We start from the raw sequence: 20399 nt of genomic DNA on the forward strand, positions 1-20399 counted from the left end.
AAAATACTCATATGCCCATACATTCATGCAAGCACAGTCATATGCACACACTCTCACACAAACACATTTATATACACAGAGACATGTCCATATACACACACTCATATACACACAAATGCACACACGATCCACAAACACACTCATATATATACATGCATTTACTTTGACTGACATGCACATTGATTCACAGAAACATATTCACATATACATACACGCAGCCAAGATGTACTCTTATGAACAAACAGAAAGACACATTTGTATATGCACTCACACACATGCTCTCACACACATGCTCACTTTGGCAGACACACTGGCATACACACAAACACACATTCACTGTCAAACCTACAGGGACTCACTTTGACAAATGCACACATATACACACAAACACATAATAAACACTCATACACACCAGCATACAATCACCACAAGTGCACACTCACACTCAAAGACACACTTAATTTCATTCAACACACCCGTATTCTCACAACATACATAATCCACTCATTCTTAGACACAAAACATATTCAAACATAACATATTCTCCCAGATACAGACTCAGTCGCATACAAACTCCATATTCACACATTAAAACACATAACACATACTCTCATACACACTCTGTCACTCATATACAACACTCATTTATAAGCACATGCACAACAGAAACACACGCACATTCACACATGCACTTGTAACACATGTATTTTAATTTTTTCCAGCTTTCTAACTATTTTAATTCTAGTAAGAAATTTAAATTCAGAAGACAATGTGCAATTACGTATGATAGAATGGGCAATTTGGCTGAGCTGGAGTAACTATGGGAAAAAATCAAAAAGTTTTTATATCTCTTATCCATCTACTTTGGTGAATTAAACTAAATATTAATATAAATCCACTGGGATTTTAAACACTGATATGTTACTGAATAGCCCTTTGAATGCAGCTCAACACCACCGTATGTGCTCTATAATTATTTGACAAAATAATAAAATGCCTGCCAACTTTGACATTTGTAGAGGAAAATACAAAGATCGTTGATTTTTTTGAATTCACATTTCCCATTCATGAAAAAGCAATAGTACCTACTCTCCTTGGGAGTTCAGAAAAGTTGTTTCTCCAAATGAGCACTGCACATGTCAGTTTAATATACCCACAGGAACCAGAGAAACCTGGAAATGATGGGACTGGTCCAGAGATATATAATTTCTGGCATGGATATAGATGTACATTAATAAATCGATTTAATATACTGGCACATGAGCTTGCAATGTATATGCAGCTGTATGTATTCACCATACGCATTGGCTACTGTGGGTGCATTAAGATGGTACATTACCAAATCAGATGATAGTTTCTGCTCTATAAATGCATCATAAATAATCCAATAACTGAGGAAATAAACGGCAAAACGAGGCATATAGAGGACTGATTAAAGATTCATTGATACGCCGTTGTGTTTAAAGGTTGGGGTTGTCCTTGCTGCTTTTCAAATAAATAAACCTCGGGTAATTAAATAAATATATTCATAATTCCAGAATGCAAAGAGGTTTGCACAACAAACTCCATCAAAGTGTCAACTGACATGCAACAAAATCTGCTAACTTGATTTCCGTAAAGGTGCATGTGTTTTTATCCATACAGCTATAGAAACCTTTCTGATAATGGGATACATTGTCCTTCAAACTTTGGAGCTTAATGTACCAACAGTAACCAAAGAGTTACCTCTAAATACTCAAGCTGACCCAGAGAAGACATTTATATCATTCAATAACCTGACCATCTGGTGTATTTGGGACGTGATGACTGGGACTACTATCGCCCACAAAGGTTAAATACTGAAAACACGGTGCCTGAATCAAATACTCGGGCTCTTAACAACCAAACCACGGGAAGTTGGCTGTTTACTGAGGACGGTAATCGCCCCCAAACCGTTTTATCCACCCCCTGGTCGGCAGCCGCTCCGCCTCAGCTCAGGATCTTGATTATTCTAATGGTGTTTTGTGTCAGTTTGGTTCTTGGGAAGATAACAAAATTGTATTTTAAATTGCATTTTTATTCATTAGCGGATTTAATTGTAAGTCTCCGTTTAACGCTGAAACATTTCAGTACCATTTCTGTACTCTGTGAAGAATTAATTAATTCTTCTTAATTTGGAAGAATTAAACCCTCTTCCAAACCAGTCTGTATAACCGTCTAGTTGAGATTTTTAGCTAGAATTGGCCTAACAATCTATGGGTGGGCCTTTGCGAGTAATAAATTCTCCAGAAAAAAAACTGTTTGGTAAAGAAGGATTTACAAAAAAAATCCAAAAATTAACATCCAGAGAAATTATTCATTTAATACGAAATATTTCAACTTCCCGTCAAGAGCTTTATTTCCTATATATGTAGGGTCGCATTTTACAAATGCTGTACATTTGTTTTCTGCTAATTTAAAAATAGTAGACCGAGTTTTTTTTTACAGTCTTTGTACGTGTTTTCCCACAGTCCAGATAAAACTTTGAACCAAACTTTTCCCTAAACATTGAAGGAAGCACAAAACCATGTGAGTAACGCCCTGTGTTGGGTGCCAGTGCCACTGAGTTCTGTGGTGGGCTATCTCGCCAGACCATGATCAATTTTGGGTGAGGATTAATTAGTTTGAATAAAAACCTTAGACATTGGACCCGGCCTCCCCCACTGGGCTGTTTGGTGAGCGATTGCGTGGTGGAAGTACGCGGGTATCTTTAGACTGCTGGTTATCTCACAAAACTGGGCTGTTAATCAGCAGAAAGTACCTGTATATATTTTGATTAAACGTTTGGGTTTAGACTGGAGGAGCGGATAAAGGAACAGTCTCGGAGACAATGACCTAGTATAACTGGAGAGAGATTGGCGTTTTATTGTTGGTAGGTATTGGGAGATGCTCGTGGCGCCAGTGACACTATCTCGTCAACAGATAGAGGGAATAAAGACAAAAGCGGCATCGCACCTTGTTCGATAGAGACGCAGATGACTATCTCCCTCTCACACACTGGCGACGGTGAGATACTCACTCCGGCTCAGCGACAACCGTCTTGTTTTTAGCAGATCACAGATTCGAAACACGGGGAGGGGAGATTTAATTATCCAGAAATTGTACAATTTCCCTACATCGAATTATAAAACACCGGGAATAATAAGAGAACAGTTTCCGTGGCCGGGAAATACTAATCCTGACGCTATCACTGCTTCGGTTTCCCGATGTTTCGAGTGGGAAGAATTAGATTTGACATTAAATTAACGGGTTCATAGAAAGATTGCGGGTTCTCAGAATTGTGATGGTGCTAATGAACTTGTTTTTTTTAAAAAAAGATAAAGATGGAGCTTTCGGTCCGGATCAGTTATGTGGAGTCACATTGAAAAAGGCAGATGTCAGAATCTTGGGAAAGAATAAAGAATATTTAAACTTTTTCCTTTTCTGAGATGGAAGGAGGGTGTGTGTGTGTGTGATTTTCTTTCTCGTTCAGCGAGGTGAGGACACACTCGGGTCAGTTCGATCCCAGACTTGCTCAGATGGAAGAGCCAGCGACTGGAAGGAGCCGTGACCGAGCAGAGCGCATCTGACCCCCGCTTCGAGTCGGCGGACGCTCCCGGCTCCCTCAAACTGCAAATATATAAAGCTAACCCAATCACCGAAACATCTCAGCGTTTCTCCCCTACTAAGGATCGGCAGATGATTTTTGATTTCCACGCATTCACCGGAGGAGATGGTGGGGGAGGCGGCAGGACGGGGAGGGGAGGGGCGCTGGTCAAATTTCTTTGCTTAATGCAAAGTGACAGGAGAGGGTGCTTACTGCTGGACGTCAGCAGACTGGCGCCAAGCGCTCTCGACAAGCCGTGTCCGACTTAATCGGAGGAGATGGTTTTGAGGAACCCTTACATTTCTCACCCCGAGAATCTGCTCTGCCTCTGCCCCTCAAATTCTCACCTCAGCCCCTCCTTGACATTTTCTCATGGGCATCTCGAGGACCGCCATCCAGATAAACACTCAACTCTAAACAAGCAAATTCACCAAAAGTAATCGAAAATGTATAGAATTAAAATTAATGCTGTTTCTCCCTCCATTACTCCAGTCTTTACAAACTCCAAAGTTAGTTATGGTCTGTATATTAGATATGTTGAGATGTATTATGTATTACATATTGGCTTCATAGTGGCAGATGTATTCTATACATCATATAGGCACTGTCAAATGTATTATATACAGGCATTAAAATAGTATCAGATGTATCATATATTAAATAAGCATCAAGGCGCTGTTAAATGTACCGTGTATGTTGTATAGGCAATAAGATGGTGTCAGATATATTCTATAGGCATTAAGGCACAGTCACATGCATCATATATGTTGCATAGGCAATAAGATGTCAGAAATATATATAGCACGTAGGCATTAAGGCACAGCGTCAGATGTATTCTGTATATTATGTAGGCATTAAGGCACGGTGTCAGATGTATTCTATATATTACATAGGCATTAACACAGTGTCAGATGTTGGGTTTACTGGCGCGTCCCGCTCGGCGCTTTTCCCACGACTCGCAGAGCGCTGAAGCGTTTGGGCAACTTGCTGTTTGTAAAATTAAAAAGGGCAACGTCCTTATTTTCGCTGCCAGGGCTGCTTCTGCGGACCCGGACACATATAAAGATAACTCGAGTCAAAGCGAGGAACAATACCCCTTCCCTCCCACCTCCGCCCCCAAACAAAATCACTGGTCTGCTTTAGAATTTAAGGTCGCGCTTTATTTCCCAATAACTTTATCTCAAATCCTAATTACGCCATCTGGTGGGGCCCACCGCGATGAAAAAAAAAGTCTATTTTCCCCTGAGCTGGTGATTTTACGAGTAAAAGGATCGTGGGTGTATAAAAACAGCAGAAATATAGACTGAGATGTTTGCCTTTGCAAACTTTAGTGTTTTAAATAAAAATATTGTGGGTGCTTCAGGCTAGTGCCGTCGATGTGTGATCTTGATGAAAAAAAGGAAATGAACCCAAACTTGAGTTTCTTTTTTTTTAACTTTATAAAGTGTTGAAGCTGTGTGCTCGGTACCTGCCCATTTACAGCAGAGTGGAGGCGAATAATTATTAAAATCGGCGCTCGAAACGGAATTGTAGGACTTTTCTAACCGAGTCCTCCAATTCTTTCCACTTGCCTACACATGGTTACAATATAATAGCCCATTTACACCCACACACGGGTATAAAAACAATAGGATTCTAAATAAGTAACATAAAATATCTAAAATGAGAAATGCAGTCTTCTTTTTAAGTAAATGTACCCATTCTGGAGTAACAGACAAATCTAGGACTTGTCATTCCTCTCCAGCTCCCTTTATATTACCTTTCATACAAGTTCACATAGATACTTATCTCGATGTTGTTACCTGTGGGTTTTTGGAGGTTTTAGCGGCTCCAGGTGTTTTGCGGTTCGCCGTGGAGTCTCTGTCCGGGACCAGGCACTCTTAATCCGGGACGCGGGGAGGATGGAGACCGCTTGTGGGGGGCGGGGGGGGGGGGCGAGGTGCGGAGGGGGGGGAGGGAGAAGGACAGGGGGGGAAAAATGCCTTCTGTCATTGGTTAATATTTAATTTTGTTGACATGTTTTCAAAGAGCGATTCCAGTGATGCTTACTGTACGTTGAAGCTTCCGACACCTTTTTCCCCACCCCTCCTCTCTCTTAACTCATCCATCCTGGCCTCATTGTCAAAACCCCGCCTTTCCAGCCTCACAATTGGTCAGGACGCGTAAAATCACCAATCAACGGGGCGGCTCATTAGCAGGACTGAGGCGAAGGGAGATCACTGCAGGACGGATCTGTGTGTGTGTGTGTATGTGTGTGTGTGTGTGAGAGAGAGACAGACTCACACACACAGAGATTGCCGATCTGTACTTGTTCTTCAAGGAGATGGTGTAAGGGAAGATCCGGCGAGAGCGCTTCCAACAGAAATCTTCTCCCCACCCTCTTCCCCCCAACCCCCTCTCTTTTTTTTTACCGGATGCACCGATGAGAGAACCAGTTTTAGCGGCGACTATCATGGCTTATCATCCGTTCCACGCTCACCGGGCCGCGGATTTCCCCATGAGCACGTTCTTGGCCGCCCAGCCTTCCTTCTTCCCCGCCCTGGCTCTTCCGCCGAGCGGGGCGGCTGCTCTCTCGCTGCCCGGAGCTCTGGGCAAACCGTTGACGGACCCCAACATCGCCGAGGCGGGGATCCGCGTCTCCACCCTGGGACACCAGTCGGCACACCTGCGGCCCCTCAAGAGCCTGGAACCGGAGGATGAAGTCGAGGACGATCCCAAAGTGAACCTGGAAGCTAAGGATCTGTGGGACCAGTTCCACAAAGTCGGCACCGAAATGGTTATTACGAAGTCTGGGAGGTACGCATCTCGCTGAAGACAGTCCCCAGTTCATGCGAGCAGTGTTTGCCACATTCTTATTATTGCTTTAACTTCCTCAACTCGTTTGTGTATCTTTCTTGTCTTTTTTAAAAAAAACACACAAAACTGCAATTAAGAATCAGTCATCTGTTAAATGATTTCTAGCGAATTTGTGAAGTCCTTAAGAGAGGCCAGTTGACAAGATGCCAAAGGCAGAATTGGATCTGCCCGTGAAATGCGAGCGCTTTAATACGAAAAGGGCTGAATGGTAACTCCTTAAGGTTGTGTTTTCTGCTGGAGATTCGGATTCATGTCTCTATATTTCGAGTCCGTAGAAAAAGGCCGGGCAAAGCTTGTCGACATTTTCGTCGCCTTGCAATCAGTTTAAAATGAAATGTATTAGTTTCCATCTCAGTCTTTCTGTTTCGGTAACACAACTTCCGAAAACGTCTCTTTTTTAAAATTATAACTATCGCTCCGCGGCAAACTGCAATGCCCTCTTTTTTATGTGTGTGGAAGGAATCCTACTTTGGCCCCTTAGTTCTCCCTCGCGCTGTCTGTCTCGCTACAGAAGTTTGGGAGTTGGAAGCGATAGGTCTGTTGCTAATTATAACCTTTGATAGTAATCGGCCGATGTCTCTTCGCTGGAAAGGGGGCAGAACAGGGCGCAAAATAAAATAGAAATCCGTTCCCTGCAATGAGATTTTACAACTTTATAAAGTGATCAAACTTTGCGTCAGTTGAGGGGGGTGGGGGTGGGGGTGGGGGGAGACCTGTCCCCGCTTACTCATTTGATCAGAATGAATCTTGTTCATTCTCCAATTCCAATCCGGGATAACCGAAATGTGATGTGAATTAGGGAAATTAGAAATATTATATCTTTGGCTAAAATATGATTTGAGGAATAACATGGAAGGAATCTCAGTTTAGAGATAAAAAGAAAGTCTTGTTTGAGAAACCATTAAGAATTTAGTGCAATGCTGAGCTGGGCGAGAATAATATTTCCAACTGCACCATTTGTCGTTTTTTTGACTGATAAATTATTTTTCTCACTATTAGCACTTGTCCCCGTGTATTAAATCTACTGCTTCGTGTGTTCCAATTCTCTTAGGAGAATGTTCCCACCTTTTAAAGTGCGTGTCAATGGGCTGGATAAAAAGGCCAAATATATTTTACTGATGGACATTGTGGCCGCTGACGACTGTCGTTACAAATTCCACAATTCCCGCTGGATGGTGGCCGGGAAAGCGGACCCGGAGATGCCCAAGAGAATGTACATTCACCCGGATAGCCCGGCGACCGGGGAACAATGGATGGCAAAAGCGGTCACTTTTCACAAACTCAAACTCACCAACAACATATCCGACAAGCATGGATTCGTAAGTGTTGCTGTAGGTCGATTCATATATTTTTCATTTTGACTGTCCTTTTTTTAAAATTTTAGTAAGTATTCGGGGGAGGGAAGTCCTTCTGCTTGCCATTGTTAATGATCTTGTCATGTTGCTAAATTTCCTTTGTGTCGGTGAGTATATCCTTGGCCCAGTTCCTGGGAATAGACTTCAAAAATAACTGCCCTGTGAGGGATTTGTTAGGGATTTGGGAAAATTGACTCGCCCGTTGGGCGAGCAAGTCTCTGGGAAAATAAATAATGTGCATTAAAGGCTGCAGAAATACTAGGCCACTTTTCCAGTACCGGTGCCTATAAACTGCAGCAGAAAGATTAACCTTAATTATCCTGTATAAGATTGATACGTGTCCATTAATATAATATTTGTAGAACACATTAAGCCCAAATCCCCTCGAAAACAGTACAGTGATCATTTTACTTTGGAATCAAAATGGTTTAGGGTTAAGATAAAGGCAAATCAGGTCAAAAGTCTGCTGGATATACACCTCTGAATTCTGCTGACCTCCAGTGTACGCGCCCCTGTTACAGGAGAATCCTTTGAAACAAGGAGCCCAGGCCATCAGATTTATTTATTATCCCAGGAGTGAGTTTGGGCGCAAATTGTACTAAAGGCCGAAGGACGTTAATAATCTGCGGTAGATACTGGGCCGAGGTTAAGAATTTTATAAATATGCCTTTATATATTACTATTAGACGCCTTTGTTTTTTTCTCTCGCTGTTTTCTAACGCGGGGTCAGGCTGAAGTGTGTTAATGGTATGAGTTGTGAAAAGCAGGTCAGGCTTTGTGGCGTCAGGGAGGAGAGAGAGAGAGAAGAGCAGAGAGTGCTGGCTAGTCCGAAAGAGCCTGACTGCTGAAAGGACAGTCTCTTTCTGCAGCCAGTGGAACTCGGGAAGAATCACTCCAGCAGTGATGTTTTAGAGGTGGACAGGGGCCAATGGAGAACAATTTGGGACCATTTATTTGCGAGGGGGAAATACATGTTTTTAATGCAGTGTCTGGGAAACTTGATTGAAGGTTGGAGGAATAGCACTGGAGGTAAAAGCAGCCATTATATGCAGCTTGCAGAAAGCGCCCTGAAGCACAGAGCATTCGACCTAGATCAGCAAGCGTGAAAAAAGAACGCCGCTCGCTTTTACTAACAATATACTCAAAATTAGAATAAAAAGTGAAGACAGGGGTTACAGTCAGACCCATCAGGAGATGAGAAAAATGGCCAGGTTCAATGGGCTGTTTACAATCTTTTGTGTGATTAGATTGCAAACGCCATTGACATTATTAATAAATAATAGAAGCTGATATTCATTTTTGAAATGTGTATCTCGGATATCTCCAGGCTGAAGACTGTAGTCTAACGTTGGAGGAATTGTAGCTGGGAACAGTTCAGAGGAATTTTCAGAGACTCAGTGGTTTGTCTGGCTGATCTAAGCTTTTGAGTGGCTTGGCTCTCGTTTATTTGCACGCCTGAGCGAGGAAGCACTGTAACATTTTATATTATATAAAGGCAAATGACGCATCAATGCCCAGATCCAGTGTCTATCTTTTATGTGTCAGAGACAATGCCTCAGTTTCGCTTTCAGCGTGTCCCAGGATATTTGGAAATAAATGTCAGGGTGATTTTTCTTCCCCTCTCGGTGTTCTTTTCAAACAGATTCTCATCCGCGAACCCCGTCAGTGATGTGTTTTAATAATAATAAAAACATCGTTTAAAAAAAATGAATCTAGCCGGGGAAATGGGGGAGGCGATCGAAGTCACATTACAGCAGGAAACTGGTGACCTCAACATTCCATGTCTGTAATTCGGGTCAAGATCAAACATTTCAAAGCACCTCCAGCCCTGAAGAGGCCGTTTGGAATTCCCATTTCTAAAGTAAAATAAAAATAAATTGGGTTTTTTTTTACTGTTTAATATCATTCGGTTGTAAGACGCAAGTTAGAAGTAGAATGTATTGTATAATTAATCTTATGCATTTATTGAATGTACTATTTATATTTATCTACTCATGTGCACGCCGCGGTTCCTATTCAATGCACGCAGCAATGTTTGCTCTTAACAAGCAGGGCAGATTAACCTTTCGATTTTTGCGTGTGTACTGAATTATTGCTAAACTACATTGGGGCAAGATGCAGGTTCACTTTCCCCTGTATGAGGAAGGTGGAGGGGTGGGGGGAAGAGAATCACCAGAACTGACCTGTTTTTCACTGATTCCTGGTCCCAGATCTAGGAGGCAAACCGCGGGCTGCCCTTCTGTAGAATTAACCTGAGTGTTGTTCCCCTTTTTTTCCTTAGACCATTCTGAATTCAATGCACAAATACCAGCCCAGGTTCCACGTGGTCCGCGCCAACGATATTCTCAAACTGCCCTACAGCACTTTCCGAACGTACGTGTTCCCAGAGACAGAGTTCATCGCGGTCACAGCATACCAGAACGATAAGGTGAGCCCGGCACACTTCTTGTCCCACTTATCCCGGGAACTAACTGGACTCACTCATGCACTGAGTCTGGGGAGAAACAATTCCTAACCGTCCCGCCATATTAATGGTTTACTTCATTCATTCAAATGTTTGGAGATAGTTTGGAGATAGCCGTGACAGCATTTCCAAATAAACATTTCAATGCAGTCAAATGCTGCACTGAATTCAAAGCAACATTATTTGGCGGGCGGCCGAGGTGTCCCTGAATACAAACAGCAGAGAGAATCGGTGCCTTACACTCCTGATAATTACAAGCTGCATTTTGAAGTGGGGACTCGTGTTTTAAAAGTGATAACACGCGTAGAGAGGTTTTCTTTACAAAATGATATTGAGGGAAAATGGAATGATTTGCAGCAGGACAAGGATACGCACGGAAGTATAAAAGTGCTTTTAAAGAATGCTTGGTTAAATAATGAAATCTTTGCACCAGACGCGGGGAGATCGCGCAAGGAAGTTAGTAACCCTCAGCCTGGCCTGTGGGGGAGGGCAGCGAGGAGTGGTTAAAGTTTAGATACACGGGGACTTTATCTGCCGTGTAAAAGGCACTGAAGCAAAATCTAGATGGAAACAGGTTCCATCCAGGTATTAGATTGTAGGTAAGACCTTGGTGATAATCCAGCGTTAGGTCGCGATCATCGCATTCCTGCAAGCATCTCTCTGTTGCCTGATACTTTGGGTCAAGGTGGGCCGGGAGGCGGGGGTGGGGGCGGGGGGAGGGGGAGAGTTGTTTATCAACGTTTAACACTTTACAGTGAGAATCCAAATCGATCACTGAATATTCTGATCGAAGCGGAACCGGGGCGCTACTGATTTTGGCTGACTACCAGACACAACGTTGAAAGATAAAATTAAAGATACAGTCAGGAGGATATTGTGGCAAACCTACTCCCTTTTAATTATGAAAATAATTATTTTATTTAATATTGTTGCCCAAATAAGCAAATTGACCCAATTAACAAAGAGGCTTGATTCCACTTGGACTGGTGAGATTTCAGGTGTTTAATCCTGGAGTGCTGTGCCTCCTTTAAATACGCTAGCTTTCTCTTGCAAAGCGTGGCTGATGAATAATGGATACAGCACAGCAAGGGAGGCAGACTTGTCGGTTAGCTGATATCATATACCATCATTTGTATGAAGTATTCATAACCCGATCACGTAACTATGCTGTTAAAAACCTTTTTAGGAGCGCTCCATAACCTTCTTATTGGCAAGTAAGATTAAATATCTCAACGCCACACGGAGAGAAGTCCTGATTTATCCAACACTGACTCAACGCATCTCTTTGAATTTGTCTTGTTAACAGAGATGCGGCAAGGACAATGGAGAACCAGTATCACTCATTTGTCTCCGCCTTTATACAAGGAAAGGGAGGGGCAGTTGGATTATTTAATATCTTTTCATATCTTGATATTCAAATCAAACATTTTGGCTGAGTGTATTCATAGAATTTGTATCGAATTTCATTCACACCTGGCCTCAGATTGTATCAAAGAATCCTCGCAGACGAATGGAAGGCAATAAAACTGCGGGTGTAGTTAAAGACTGTAGGTTGTTCCAAAGCTCAAAGCAGCTCGCTTGTAATGTCGAAAACATTATCAAAAAGAAACATTATCCACTAATTTGCACATGACCGTCTCTCATAAACACAGAGGGATAAATACTGGCCAGAACACAGTTCAGTAACATTAAGTCATCTTGTATTTTTTTGCCTAGTCCCTCAATTTCATTTTGCTTTGCTGCTCCCACAATTAATATTTCTTGGGAAGAGACGCTCATCGTGTTTCAGTTTTTGTTAACTGGAATTCTTTCCCCCTTTTATTTCGGCAGATAACGCAACTTAAAATCGACAACAATCCCTTTGCAAAAGGATTCAGGGACACTGGGAACGGGAGAAGAGAGAAAAGGTAAAATCATTCAACAGCCGACTCAGAGCATTTAGAAATAATTTCTTAAGGGAAGAGAGATGGTGTTCTCCCTTTACCCTGGGTGATTTCCCATCTGGATAGTTCTCAAAGTGAATTGCGCCGGCACAGACGGGCGGAATAGATGGGAACCTCGCCGTTGAATGTGCGGGTTAACAGTGTGCACCTCCTGGCGGCCAGTAACGGGATGGCACCAGAGATTGTTGGGAATATTGGGTGGGGAGAGAGGGCTGTTTTGTTTTAATTTTAACTTTTAATATCTTCATATCGTAATTTTACTCTGATTTATATTTAAAGGCAGGAATTAAAACGTGTCATTTCTCAAACAATAACAGTTTAACGCCCGCCACCGGTCTCATTGTAATGCTGTTAGGAACGAATGTTTGATTTTCAGAAAACAGCTTTCTCTCCCCTCCTTGCGGGTTTACGAAGATCATTGCAAAGGTGACCGAGATGGTGGCGATTCTGACGCCTCCTCCAGCGACCAGCCGCCGGCCAGGGAGTCTCTGCGCTCGCCCTTAGTTGTGGACCCCGTTTCTCTGCAATTCAGCCAAGCATCCAAAGGTGAGAGATAGGGAGGGAGGGGCTGGGAGCGGGAGGGAGGCGGCAGGGTCTGATCCCAATCCAGAGATCAAGGGCGAGCGGTTTGTTGACCGCTTGGCGCCCCCCAGGTAAACCACGGGGCCAGTGGCTTAACCTTTAAAGCTTTGCTGCCATTATTTGCTCCAGTAAATTCTAATAAATGAGGGCAGGAGACACCGAAACACGGGAAAAGATCAACTTTTAAAAGAGCTAAAAGACTTAATGAATATAAAATCAGTACATTACCCCGAAACTCAATAGGAACTCTTTAAACCAAGTAAATAACTCTCTGCTACTTCTGGGGAATGTATTTCGAGATAAGAGGAGAAACTTTTTGCAGAGAGGGTGGTGAATTTGTGGAACTCGCTGCCCCATAACATTGTGGAGTCTGATTTGTTGAACGGGATCAAGAGGGAAATAAATATACTTCTAATAAAAAAGGGGCTAAGAGGGATATGGGGAACAGGTGGGGAGCTGGATTTGAGACCAGGGCGTGATCAGCCATGATCTGACTGAATGGCGGAGCAGGGCTCGAATTTACCTACTGCTGCTCCTCATTCCCATGTTCCTCAGAGTTTTAAAGTTGGATTCCGTGGCTATTCCACATTAAGTATTATTCCCTAATTACTTCAGGACGGGGGTTTGTGTTAAAATAATATATACACAGGGAGAGATTAATGGATGTTGGTGATTTAAAAATGTACACTACAGACGTTATAGGTGAGAGAAGGACAATTTAGTTTGAGTAATAAGTCATTGTTACTGGTGAAAACGACACGAGAACCCTCGAGTGTAAATGTATGTGTGTTCTATTTACATTGAAACATAAATGATCATGGATAAGGGGTGTAAGCATTTCTTAAACTGAAGACTAGTGAATCCACGGTTTATGTTGTTGGCTGAGAGGCGTTGAACCCATTGCTGATTCCAGCCTCTGAATTGGAGTTTAACGTTACAGCCGTGTTGCTAATATTAATTGTTAGTTCCAGATTGGTGAAACATCTTTATTAATGGTTCAGACTATTTTCCTCTAAAATGTCATTCTACCCAGTGTTATTTTAAAAAGAAACACAACGCAAGCAAATAATTGTACTTAACCCGTTAGGAAAATCGATCGCTGGGTTTTGCATGTGCAGTGTCAATTCAAAAATTATCTGCCTTTCAGCCAATGTTTTAATTACATGCTTAAGGCACACATTTCATAAAAGCAGGATGTTGTTTGCATGTGTAATTCTGAAGTCCCCTGGTGCAGACATTGGTGACCTGATTACAGAAACCAACCTTCAGTGTAATATTTCCAAATAAGACTCAGGTATATAATTGACATCAGTTGCCATTCATACACAGCGTTTCCCTTCCTGGTTTTACTAATCTAGATAAGAGTTATTGTAGAAACAGTGTTAGGAACTGGATTCTCCAAGGAATCAAAGACTGAAATAAAGACCATCAAAAAGGGGAAATAGTATTGAGAAAATATGAAAAAACTGGATTTATTTTAGCACATTTTTGTTAAATGTTAATATGAGTAATTTTAAGTCGAGAGGGATATGTATCATTTGATTTACTGCGGGCGTAGATGAACTAATTTTGTCATATTCTGAATTGAGTTTTTAATGTATTTGCGTTTTTTGAGCGAGATATATGAAATATTATAACTCATATTTAAATATGCACCGACTCTCTAATCTGTGAGTGACTGAATGCTGAATTCTTTTGTGTTATTGATGCTTCTTCAAAGTTATGTTTATACTTGATTTACTCCTATCTCTTCAGATGACAAGTCCGGTGTGGACAGTGACCCTGAACTGGAGAGGCGGGAGGAACACTCCGCCGCCATCAGTACCAGCCCCCCGCGAACGGCAGCGCCCCGAACAAACACTCCACCCGCCGAACATGCGGTGGGAGACTCGTCGCATCGGCCGAAGCCAGGATCTATCCCGGAGAAAAAGAAGGAATCGCTGGAAGCGAGGAGGGACAGTGATATCTGCTTTACTCACAGAAGTTCGGAGAGAGAGAAAGGCGAAGGGAGGAGGAAGGATGAAGCGAAGAAGGACAGTGAATGTCTGAGTAAAGATACTTACTCCCCGCTTATGATACAGACTGATGGCCCCTCTCATCTAAACGCTGGACATTTGCAGAGCTTGGCTTTCTCCGGGTTACACAACCAGCAGTTCCTTAACCCTTTAAATGTCGGACAGCCCCTCTTTATTCACCCGGGTCAGTTTGCAGTCGCTCCCGGAGCTTTCTCGGCCATGGCCACAGGAATGGGACATTTATTAGCCTCGGTGTCGGGAGCCGGCAGCTTGGACAACGCGACCATCAGCTCGGCCCAGAGCTCGGCAGGGGGAGGCCCCCACTTCCCTTTCCATCTCTCGCAACACGTCTTGGCTTCACAGGTAAGCAAGTCCCGAGCGGCGAGTGTTACTTTTAATTGGCCTGAACTAATAGCTCAAGCCCACCTTGAGTGGGAGATTTGTCATTAAGTATAAACATTGAGGTGTAGAATAAATCGATCGCGGAGAATGAAATCAACCGTTAGTTTAGGGGCCTGAACCGTTTGCAAATAAAACCTTTTTTAAAAAAACATTAAACATTATTTCCTGACCCTCTCCGAGATTTTCTCGCCCTCCCTTTTGATGTTTGGGGGCAACAGAGACAGAATCCCGGCTTCAGTAGCCCGGAACATTGCAGCAAGAGAGGGAAATAGAGAGAGAAAAACACATTCCCTGACAGGGGACGGGAAAACCAAAGGGCAGAGAGAGAATTGAAAACAAGACAGGAAACATTAACATAACATCAATCAGAGAGAGGGAGAGAAAGGGGGAAAACAATCCAATAGTGAAAAGAATTGTATAAAAGGGAGAATGGAAGGAGAGAGTCTGAACTGTTTAAAATATTTTTGGGTTATGTCCTTTAAGCTATTATTGCCGCTGCGGTGCTCCCTGTCTTGTCAGTCCTGAGATAATTCTATGAATCTCAGGTTAATAGTCCGACTTTGTCTGATGACATGAGGAAATGTATTTAGATGCCCCATTGAGCACAGGGCTAAATCAGTATTCTATCAAAGTGAACAGCCGGGACCCTGATGGACTCACAGGATTTAGATTCCAAGTGTAACACCTGGAACATTCATTCTAAGCATCCTGATCAGCCTTAATCCGGATTCAATCATTTATTCGTCAAAATAGCAGCGTTTTAACTCAGGTTGAGGGAGAAATTTAGCTCTCCACATTTTAACATGAAATCATTAAATCCATGTTGAGTGGAGACTAATCAATAACTTCTAATCCATGCCTAACAGTTCTGAGCAAAGGTCCATGGATGACTGATTGCCAAATTCTGTCCCTGTGAGTGAGTCAACAGGCTCCACAGTCCAAGCCTATGTTTGAAATAGATTGTGTGTGTGTGTGGGGTTGGGGGGGATTGTGCAGCAATATGGCAGATCCCCTTCATCCAATTCATAATGATGGGAACAATGTCTCCTCTTTAATTGGGTATGGCTGGAGAAACCTTAAAGTGGGGAGAGCTTTAGGTGTTTTACCCTTTGATACAAAGCAATAGTGAAACTTCTACAACATGCATCAATCTGTGATATAAACGACATATATTTAAATATATTAATGTGTATATTCAGGATGTGTATTCATCATAATATGTACAGAGTATATATAGGACATATGTGTCTGTGGTAACAGGTATGAGTCCATTTTAAAAATGTCTTTCTGTGTGAGGCTGATTAACCAACCATTCATTTGGCCATTTATACAATTTGTTCTGACAATGCCTAGATTTGACCATTGGATAAATCAGCATTGTAATGGTACATTGAGTTTTATTTAGTTGGCCATCAAAAATTCTGACAGATTCAATTGTGTTTGGTTAAACTGGATCCAAAAAGATACTGGGATGATTGCAGACCTAGAAAAATAAGCATATTTCTTTCTCTTATTTATTAATTTATCTACATGCCAATACTTTCATCTCTTCATGCACAGGAGAGTATGCTTTGTGCATACGGTTAATAATCTTTCTTTCCAACTAAAGAATTCCTATTCCAATTATGAAGTTTTATTGTCAAATTAATGAACTGTTTTATTGGCGTTGATCTTGTGTTTAAAAGGGTGCCAGATAATGCAAGGCGTGCAGCTCTGAGAATGCAGCTTAATACATTCCAGCTAAAACCCGGAGAATGGGGCAGCCCCCATTGTGGAGTCCTGCACCTGTGGGGTCCTTGTAGCTGAACAGAAAACTATACAGCCCTCTACTCCTTGATGGGCAGCTGGGGAGAAAGGCCAGAGTGTTTGTAAACCTTTTTTTGGAGTCTCTTGGCAGTTCCGATTGGCCATCTCTGATCTCTGGGATCAAATTGAACATTCACCTCTGCGTTTTCAAAAAGCCCCATTTGTTTATTCTTCAGTGTGCCTTTGATCCAATGTTCAGCAGTAAAGTGAGGCCATTCAGCCCCTCCAGCATCCAGTCAGATTGGGTTGCTGATTTATTGGCCGTGAATAGCTGGAGCCAGAATTTAAAACAAATCTCAGAATTTTAAAAAAAAATTCAGTTGCTTCCCGGCCTCAGGAAGGAACGTTCTAAATGTCCTCTATCCTTTCAGCCCCACTTTGTGTTATTTTCTTTCAGGATCCCCACCAGTTGAGAAGGTTACTTTCTTGAAGTTGTTTCAAGTGGAGCTAAATGTCTTTTGAGTTTGCTGTAACTCTTCACTGTATGATGGTACTCACTAGCTGTTTTTCTCTGCCCACCCCCCTCCCCTTCTTGTTTTATAATACAGGGGATCCCAATGACTACTTTTGGAGGACTTTTCCCCTACCCGTACACCTACATGGCAGCGGCCGCCGCAGCCGCCGCTTTGCCCAACAGTTCGGGGGCCCCGTCCTCTCTCCATCGGCACCCCTTCCTGAGCGGCGGACGACCCCGGCTTCGCTTCAACCCCTATCCGATCCCGGTCTCCATCCCGGCCAGTACCAACCTCCTCACCACGGCCATGCCCTCGGCGCTGGGCGGCTCCGACAGCAAGCTGTGCAGCCGAGACTCCAGCCCCGTCTCCGTCGGCTTGGCCCCCGAGCTCAACCACAAAAGCAACGGAGGCAGTTTAAGGACTGGGGCCAGCTCCCTCTCCCCCAAGCCCAGCGCCAAGGAGGCCATCAACGAACTACAGAATATCCAGAGATTGGTGAGCGGCTTGGAGAATAGCCGGGAGACACCTCCAGCTCGGGACTCTCCTAAATGAACCGCTTTGATCCATTGTTGGGGCATCGGGACTAGCAATAGATGCAGACAAAAAAAAAGAACCTCACAGTGCAGAGATACCTTCCGACCGAGGGGAGAGGTGGGAGGTCGGATGGTGCCCAGAGGCAGTGGCACCCAGTGCCCACACCGTAGGGATAGGAGCAGAAGTGTTATAGAGACCGTGTAAAATGTGGTGCAACTTGCAGTAAAGGAACGACCACTTGGCTATAAAAAAAAAACCCGCGTAAGATAAATGTACCTTCACACAAGAAAAGAAGGAATTTTGCTATTTATGTAATTAATTAGTAATTTTGTGTAAATAAGCTATGGATGGCAGAATATGCAAATCGGTATTAATTTATTCAGTTGTAAATTCGCGTGTACATATATTAGAGTTTAATTCCTTGCATTTTAATGTTTTTTTTCTTGTTTTGTTTTACACACAAACATCACAGTATATTGTAAATGAAATATATAGCGCATTGGGAAAGTGTGTGTGTGAGAAAGAATGAATGAGTTTCTAACTGTGTTTTATAAGTCTATTCCGCCTGCTTTCCTGAAAACGGTTTTTAAACCACAATGTGCCATCCATTACATCAATGCTATTCCAGTGTTACCTGTTCTTTTTTTAAAAAAAATAACTGCTCTCTGTACTGTACAATGCTACAGATTTAAAATAAATCAAAAAAGAAACCTTTCTAAAGTCCTGTGCCAGCGGGTTATATAAAGAATACCGCTTCCACCTCAGGTTGATTTCACCTCTCGGTGTGGATTTCCGGTGGGACTCTCACTGGGCTGTCTACAAAGCGGCTTCAAATAAAAAAGACAAAAAAAATCTCTCAAATTGTGTTGGTTATTCGGGTAATCTATCAGCAATTTAAAAAAAATGAATTCTCTCACAACTTTCAATAAATATTTTGAAGTGAAACTTCTGCTTGTGATACATTTAGTTGAACGTGTGTCCCTATGGAAGCATAAACCTGTGTGTGCGTGTGTGTGCCTTAACGTGTGACTATATGTGTACACGTGTCATTCTATGTAAGTATTTACTTATGTGTATTTGACCCTTGCAAAAATCATTTGAAATTGTACGCATAATTTTTAAGGAATATGTCACATTAAAGGACCTTAGATCCAACCCTTGCCGTCAACGATGAAAGATATAAAAAATCAGCTTAACTGAATCAGGATTGAATACTTTATGGGAGTAAATCCTTGTTTTAGATCAGAATTCTGGTATATTCTATGCATATACAACATGCTACACTCTCTCACGTGGCCTCTGTCATACACTGCGATTCCATCCCTCAGAAAATAAATTAATTATTACAAATACTGAAGGGCATGTTCTCTGGAAGGTGTGATCAGCAGCACTGGATTTATTCTGACCAGTTCAACTTTGGAATTTATCTGATGCTTGGGACCCCTTTTGCCTGGACCCAGTGTGAATTTCACAGATTGGCGTTGTTTGAGGTGTTGGATTACGTTAGTTTTGGGGTTATTTTCACACCGCAGCTTAACTGAAACGCAGAATGCACCATTTGAATCTTAAACAAGATGCACTTGGACCCGTTCTGAACATATATGAGAACTTCTCACTAGCGTTTTTGCAATAATTATTACACTGTGTGTACTGATAGCTGCGCATCTCCTGGCGGTTGTGATTTGCCTTGGGATCGAATCTTTAGTACTTAGAAAAATAAAAGGGCAGAGTTTAAGGATCTAATAGTTCAGGTGAATGTCATGTTCCTATTTAGGCACTTTGATTTTAAGTGGAAACGCAGCAAGGCGCCACATAATATCAAAGGAGTTCAGGTTTTATACTCAAAATATGTCATAAATGCACAAAATACCTCTTCATCATCTGGAAACAATACACTGAGGAAGTGGCTTCAATGAAGTGATCGATATAAGGAAATTATTCCAATTTTTTCAAACATTTCTTAGAAGTCGCAAAATGACTTTTTAATCAGTTAGGCGTCTATCTGGGGAACATGACTGGTCTCCGTGTGTTAAGAGGGGACCGACTCCAAGCACAAAATATGCAACTCATTTTATAGAATCCTTTAGCTTAGGCAGACCGAATGCAGGATGGCTGAGCCCATGCCCTGTTTGTTGAGTGTTGGGGTGAAAGTTTTGCAGCAGCAGCATAGAATGGGAATTGGGAGGAAGGACAATTCTTGCTCCCACGGAAAGGTTAGGGGAGGAACCGAATCCTAACAAAGTTAACCGAGAATGGAAATTCGTTATAACATAGAGCTGCAGTCATTGTCTCAATGTCCCATCTCATCCACATAGTCACACACACATATACAAGAGGGACATACGCACAGACCTGTAAAGACACAGATCCATGTTCACAGGTA

General features: G+C 42.4%; 1 protein-coding gene across 2 annotated transcripts; it reads left to right on the plus strand.

The window, feature by feature from the left end:
- Positions 1-5619: 5619 nt before the first annotated feature.
- On the plus strand, positions 5620-19133 carry tbx2b (T-box transcription factor 2b). 2 transcript variants are annotated; one of them, XM_080210398.1, is made up of 7 exons: positions 5620-6400; positions 7512-7791; positions 10097-10243; positions 12110-12186; positions 12599-12768; positions 14560-15182; positions 17576-19133. In XM_080210398.1, exons 1-7 carry the CDS (start codon positions 6027-6029, stop codon positions 18032-18034), a joined length of 2130 nt encoding a protein of 709 aa, XP_080066524.1. In that variant the 5' UTR covers positions 5620-6026; the 3' UTR covers positions 18035-19133. The 2 variants fall into 2 exon arrangements, with proteins under 2 accessions (XP_080066524.1, XP_080066525.1); XM_080210399.1 differs by having other exon boundaries at positions 7512-7779.
- The last annotated feature ends 1266 nt before the right edge of the window (positions 19134-20399 follow it).

The sequence above is a fragment of the Carcharhinus amblyrhynchos genome, chromosome 23 (genome assembly GCF_965287045.1).
Source record: "Carcharhinus amblyrhynchos chromosome 23, sCarAmb.v2.hapA, whole genome shotgun sequence".
NCBI lineage: Eukaryota > Metazoa > Chordata > Chondrichthyes > Carcharhiniformes > Carcharhinidae > Carcharhinus > Carcharhinus amblyrhynchos.

Excerpts from the sequence above, each read along its gene's own strand:
- tbx2b (XM_080210398.1), top strand. The coding sequence starts at position 6,027 with ATGAGAGAACCAGTTTTAGCGGCGACTATCATGGCTTATCATCCGTTC. Across the intron at positions 12,769-14,559 it reads ATTCAGCCAAGCATCCAAAG|ATGACAAGTCCGGTGTGGAC; the intron begins GTGAGAGATAGG and ends CTATCTCTTCAG. Across the intron at positions 15,183-17,575 it reads AACACGTCTTGGCTTCACAG|GGGATCCCAATGACTACTTT; the intron begins GTAAGCAAGTCC and ends TTTATAATACAG.